General features: G+C 47.8%; 1 protein-coding gene across 1 annotated transcript in view; it reads left to right on the top strand.

The window, feature by feature from the left end:
* Positions 1-6533, top strand: part of SGIP1 (SH3-domain GRB2-like (endophilin) interacting protein 1) — a 54491-nt gene that overhangs the window by 856 nt on the left and 47102 nt on the right. Inside the window, exon 3 of the mRNA XM_010561541.1 lies at positions 526-570. Coding sequence (XP_010559843.1) covers positions 526-570 — 45 coding nt within the window. The remainder of the gene's footprint in view (positions 1-525; positions 571-6533) is intronic.

The following is a 6533-nucleotide window of genomic DNA, read 5'->3' as shown; positions in this document are numbered from 1 at the left end:
GCCTGGATTTATTATTATTTTTTTTCCCCCCCCCTCTTCCCAGCCGTTCTCCCCACACGCTCCTAATCTGACAGCGCCTGGTAATTAATCTGGCTCCCCCAGCCGCTGCAATAGGATTAGAGGGAGGGGAAGTGCGTCACGAGGTACGAAGAGGGGTTATGCTTTTGGTGAAAGTGGCGGGGGGGGGGGGGGGGGGGGGGAAGGAAAAAAAAAAAAAGGGAAATAGGTTGGTGTGTTCCCCGGGGGGGTGTGTCGGGAGCGAGCGCGCATGTGAGGAGGTGTGGGGCGGGAGGGACCGACTGCGCCGGAGCTGAGCCCGGCTCGTCCTCCCTTTCTCTCAGCATCCTCCGGTGATCCTGGAGGTGATACAGGCACAGCAGCATCCATGGCCTGCCCTTAGCCTCGGCGCTTTTTTTTTTCCCTTGTTATTCTGGCAGCTAAGCAAGCCGGGATCAGAGGCGTTTGATTGAAGGGCTTGCGTTAAGCATCTGGTAACTGGGATTGTATTCTCCTGTATTTTTTCAGGCTCCTTGGAAATTGAGGAATGCAATTCTGCCACCATGATGGAAGGTAGGTGATGATCTGAGCATGTCTTTCGCCGGAGTTTTAAAAGCAATGGTGGAGGAAGGAGGATGTGCTGAACCTGCGTGCATGAATCCTTCTCCTTTTTTAAAAAAAAAATAAAAAAATCCTCCCCTCCCCCTAATCCCAGTCAAACCGAAGCACCCTGCCCACTGCCGGCAAGCTGGCGGATGGTGATATAATATCAAGCCCATCAGATTATTTGCAATTCCATCCTCAGCCCTGTGTAGGCAGTTCGGGGTATGCAAACGCCCGGTTACCCGGCGGAGCCGCCGGTTCCTCCGGCTGGCGGCAGCCTGGGCAGGGAGAGGGAGCCCAGGCCGGGGTGGGCTGGTTGGCATCCCGGTCCTTTAGGCGTTATTTTATCCTCTGCTTGGAAACCCACTTTCTCAGCCCGACATGATGCACCGAGGATGAATTTAAGTGTTATCTGTACGCACAGACCGGGGGCTGGGAAGCCTGGTGATGATAGATGGGATTCTGTGGTTTTATGGTATAGCTGTATGGATGAGCATCTTTTTGGTAGGAAACAAGGATATTTGAACCTAAGGTAATTTTTGCCATGTAGTGACACTGGTTTGGAGATGCAGGCTTTGGGGAAGGAGTGTGGGGGGGTGTTGGATTGAGGCTTATTGGAATAAAAAAAGAAATAAGAATGAAATACGGGCCTTGGGCACAAGATACTTCAGGGAACGTTGGGAGACTGTGCGTCTGATCGTGTGTGGGAAAAGCCCCTGGGCATTAAAGAAATTTTAACCTATGTCGTTTGTCTCGGCCATATGTAAAGCTCTATTTATTTTTTTTAAATGCCTTCTGAAGTAAGATGCATGGAAAGGAAGACTTTTTAATTTATTTTTTTTAAGCAGAATAGATACTTCAGGGCCAACAAGATCAAAATATTCTCTTTTTTTTATGGCCCACTGGCCGAGGCAGAAGGGCCCACCTTCTGGAGCCGCATCCAGCGCGGGGCTCGCGGCGCTGCTGGCATGTTAACCAGGCAGCTGCCCGGCCTTCCCCGAGATGACAGGCAGAAATTGGGCTGCCTCTCGGTGTGTCCCTGTAAATCACGGTCTGTTACCCTGTCCAAATTAACCTGGAAAGGCATCGGGCTCCATGTAACCGAGACTTCTAGTATTGACTTAAAATATTTGCCTAACCTTGGAAATTCAGGTGCTGTAATGGCCATGTGTGAACACTGAGGAATGGCTGCTTGCTCTTTTTTGATTCCTTGGTGTTAAGGGAATGAGTGTCGTTCTCCTTTGATACGGAGAAATGCCTTCGGTGTCTTCTCTAATATTGATGATAAAGTCACAGACAAAAGAGATCTGAATCTTAGGCCACGGCATCAAACTCATCACACCTTGCTGACATACATGATGTGCTGGGAACCAGGCACACAGCCTGTGCAAGAACAGGTAATTTTAGAGAAGATGTCATTAACAATGCGGTTTCTCTCAAAAGTGCCTTCATTTGTGGAGGAATTAATGTCGATAAATTGAAGTTGGCCTGCTGTAATTCTCAGTTTGTGTTATTTAACCAATTCTGAGGCTGGTTGGGGGGAAGGCGGCTGGGTTTTTGGATTGTTTTGGGTTGTTTTTTCTTTTCCTGGAGGATTTTTGCCTTGCTTGTGAAATGCCAATGGTGTGCTGCTGTGCGGGAGCCTTGGCCGCCGTGGCCAAGGCAGGTGGGTGCAGGCAAGGAGCTGGCAAAGGGTCCCCTGCCCCGCACCGGGGAGGTCGGCCGGGGCTGGGGCAGCCAGCTCCTCGGGCTCTGGCGGAGGTGGAATCGCCTTTCACGAACCAGTCTTGCATTTTAAAAAAAAAAAGTTAAAAAAAGAATATTAGCCATAAAAAGTTTCCCCATTACCTGTGACTTATTGAACTGCTTAGCATGTTCCCCAGCTAGCTAATGCATATGGGAACCTAGAATGGAAGTGAGAAAATTAAAAAAAAAAAAAAAACAACAAAAAAAACCAAAAAAAAACAATTACTGCTTTTGATGAATTTTTAAACAGTTGGAAACTGGCTCTATTTGTGGAAGAGTGAAACTTTTGTGACCAGGATCCTACTGAAACACTGATACCTTGCAGAGCTGCTTTATTTTAATATAAGAATGCTTTTGAATGTGCTTAGCTTAATTTGATCTGAAACTTTTAAACCCACACAAAACGCCTCTATTTCCCTGCACTAAACATGTTTAAAGGGTTTTTATTATGATGGTAATTATTTAAATCACTTGTCTTGCCAAAATGTTGGACACTGCTGGAAGCTGAGCGTGGAGCTCGGGGAGGAGCTGGGCTGTGCTGGTGCCCATGGGCAGCCCCAGCACCCCCGGGGTGCGGAGCATCACCTGTGGCCAGCAGGATGGACCTGGCTTGGTTGATGGTTTTGGATCCTCTTCTTTGGAAACAAGAGAATTTGGCTCCTTGGGAATGATGCAGGATGTGCAATTTGTACTAGTTTGTTCTTCTCCTGGTAAATGGGGAGAAAAAGTACGTATTTTTCACCGTATGCTTAAAAAGTCACAATGATACCTAAAGAAATTAAGTGTGGATGTTGTCTCAAGAAACCAGTCCTTGCTGGGAGGAGAACTGAACACATTCTACAGGGTGTCTCAACCACCAGAAGTGGATGGTCCTCCACCTCCATCCATGCTGGGGATGGTTTTGCTGTGCTTGGCCTCCCTCAAACAGGTGGAAAGCCCGTGTTGGATGGGGAGTAAACCACCCTCCCAGCTTTGAATGGACCAAAATAACCTGCAGCAAAACTGTATTGGGTGTCAGCACTAGATGTGGGACCCAAACCACTGCTGGAAAGGTCTCTGTGTGTGGCTGTAGATACAAGAGGTATTCGGATGTTCCCTTCGACTGGGAAATAACTCACTGGTACTCAGAAATGCACTGGGCATGTCGTGAAGGTAAACATCCGTGCACAAAAACAAGTTGGTTTTTTTTATAGTCCATCTGTTGCATCTCCACTGTACTGAAGGTATTTAATACAGCTTAATTAAGTTTTGAAATCACTGCTGCAACATGTCACTCAGGCCAGAAGCTCTGTGATCTTCAGAATGATTAGACAACCATGCGGCTAATGAGAGCAGCCATGGTTACGCTGGAGAAGGTAATTTCTTCTTCCGCGGGAGACAGTACCTGCGTTTCTCCAGAGCCCAAACCAGACGTTTGCCGGGGAGAAGCTTTCTCAGAGTGGGAATTTCTCTGTAACTCTCTTCTCCAGGCTTTTTTGCACCTGTTTCTGGGGAGTTCGGTCACTCTGGGAACTTCCATGGATGACTGGTCACACTGAAAATGGCAAAAACTTTCTTGCACCACCTTTTAGGAATGGTTGTCTCTAGGCCTTATGTTTTCATCATGCTGAACAGGTAGTACTGGGACCGGAGGCATCTGATGGCACATAAAAAAGCCTTTTTCTTGATTAGGCAAGAAAACTGGTTTTATTATGTTTTAGGTGGTCTTGTTTCAGTAAATGGTGTATTTAAACGTGCTTAGTGTTGGCCGTGTGACTCGGCAAGGAAATGACCTGGTAGAAACATTTGGTTTTTATTTGAGAAAGCCAATAGCAGGTTTGAGGCAATTAAAGTAAATTCAGGCACGGATGGCATACGCTAAATTAGGACCCATATTTTCCAATACGTTGTCTGAGCAGTAACCCATGACCGAGCTTGGGCTTGCAGAGGCTTAGGGCTTTGGCTTGCAGGAGCATCTCCAGCTGTGTCCTCTGGGATGCAAGGGGGATTTTTTTCAGACCTGCTGGAACCTGCTGCCTAACCGACAGGCCTGACACTGGTGAGGAAATTATTTTTTCATGGATGCAAGAGAAGATTTCTTGACCTTTCTGTCATGCCCGGCACAGCACAGGGCGATGCTGTGCCTGAGCCAGTGGCTCAGCTCCACTCGTAGCCTGGGGTGGGCACAGGGCTGGGGACATTTCACCACTTCTCAAATTCAAAGACAGGGATAAAGGTTTTTGGGATGTTTGGAGGGCCGGTGCTGCCTGCACGGGGAAGGCTGAGGTTTTGAGCTGCTGAGGGTGAGGCACATGTGAAAACGGGAACTTGGGAAGCAAAGCGTTTGCGATGGAAACGTCAAGGAGCTCTTTAGCTCTTGGTTTTGTGGGCTCAAAAGCTGGGGATGCAGTCAGCGTGTCCAGCCCAGAGCTGCTCAGGGGACGGTGATGTGCTCCCAGCAACTTCTCACGCACGCCAGGTTGGAGCTGGGCTGGCAAAATTGGACCCGAAGAGCATCCCCGTCAATACGGATTGAATTTGCTCAGCTGAAAAGGTTGTAGTAGCAGCAACCTCTAGTCTATTGGGAGGGAGCAAAATCCCTTTTTGCAGGCATTCAAACCCTTCCCCCTGAGCTGGTTTGGGTTTTTCCAGCTCTAGTCCACTAGCAGCGTGTTTCTCCGTGCTAAGGGAGGGAAGGGATAAATGGCTCTAGCTCAAAACCAACAACAACCAGACGAAAGGCCCCACCCAAACCCTGGGAATTTGGGAAATGCTTTGGATTGGGGCGGGTGGTATTTGCCAGTTAAAACCCCTACGGTGCCAACGTGGAGGCTGAAGTGCCAGTGCGGAGGATTTAAACTGAAATACATGCAAGGCAGCAACACCTGACGTTTGCCTCGTGCCTGAAATGATCAATGGGATGTAGCAGCTGAAAAAAAACCCAAAGAGGGTTTGGTTTTGGGGTAGAAAGGATAGAAAATATGGCAAAACTCAACAACTGCATGTGATGCAGGTCTGCAAAATGCCTCCCTGGAGTGAGCCCCAGTTTAAAGTGTGCCCTTGGGCATCTCGAACTGGTGCCCAAATGCAGCAATTTGGGTTTCTCTGCCAAGGCAGAAATTTTCTGCATGATTCATTGGCCTTATTCAAATTTTAAAGACGCTTTAGAAAAAAAATTACAGGTTAAATCAGATGTCTATTCTTCTTGAAACTCCATCACAGGGTCTTAAGCAGTTAAGGTGGAAAAACATGGTTGTGTGTGGAAACATTCTACCCTAAATACCGGTGTTGAGGCTGTGAAGCTGTAGGTAGTATAAAATGTGATTTACCTGGCACTTGTGCCAGGGATCCCGACCCATCACCGGGATCCGAGAGGGAGCAACGTGGAGGGAAAAGTGGAAAGGAGGGGAAGGCTGATCTCCTCCCCAAACCAGTGACCTTAAACTACTTGGATACCCAAAACTTGCTCTAGTTAGAGACTTTCACTAAAGATCCATCTGCCTTTGGAAAGTCGACAAGGTTGTGATGCTGGCTGCCTCCCTGCCCGGGCTGTGAGCAAAGCTCACTCCCATTTTCTGTGCTAGCCCAGTATAGCCTTTTTTTTTTTAACTTTAAGATGGTATATTTGAGTTTCTACAGGTTCAGTAGGAGAAAGGCGAACACCTGGCTGCCGCGCAGCTTGTTCATTAGCGGCGTGGGTTGTTCATGTGCAATGCAGCAGTACAAAGCGTAGCCCTGTTTGCCCTGCCAGCTATTGAATAGCCTCGGCTATTTGTTTTTAATAGAAGTTCAGTTGCAGGCTGATGTTTCTGGAGGCTTTTGAAGGTTTTTTGCTCTATCTGTGTGAATGAAAGAGGAGTAAGGCTTGTAGCGGTTACAGCTACTGGCGTTTTTTGCACTTATGGCCTCACAGAATGATTGATTTTAATTTTCAGTTTAGTTTTAGGTATGTTTTAATTTCATATGTGATCGCCCAGGGTGCATGTGCTTTCTTGGGGGCCAGAGGCATGGGATTTTGGGGCTGCCCTTTGGGAGCTCCTACCCTGTCCTCCAGTCCCCACCTCCTCCCCTGCCTATCAGTGGGCTTCACTGCAGAGGTGGGAAGGGGAAATTCCCTACCACGTCCCTATTTACACTGGATTAGTGCTGACAATGATAATATTGTTTGAAAGCAGTGAGGTACCAGGACTGGAAAATCGTACTTTGCA

This window comes from Haliaeetus leucocephalus, unplaced genomic scaffold (assembly GCF_000737465.1).
Source record: "Haliaeetus leucocephalus isolate CR32 unplaced genomic scaffold, Haliaeetus_leucocephalus-4.0 Scaffold147, whole genome shotgun sequence".
Lineage (NCBI taxonomy): Eukaryota > Metazoa > Chordata > Aves > Accipitriformes > Accipitridae > Haliaeetus > Haliaeetus leucocephalus.
The sequence above is the reverse complement of the archived record's forward strand: the minus strand, read 5'-3'. Positions and strand labels throughout refer to the sequence as shown.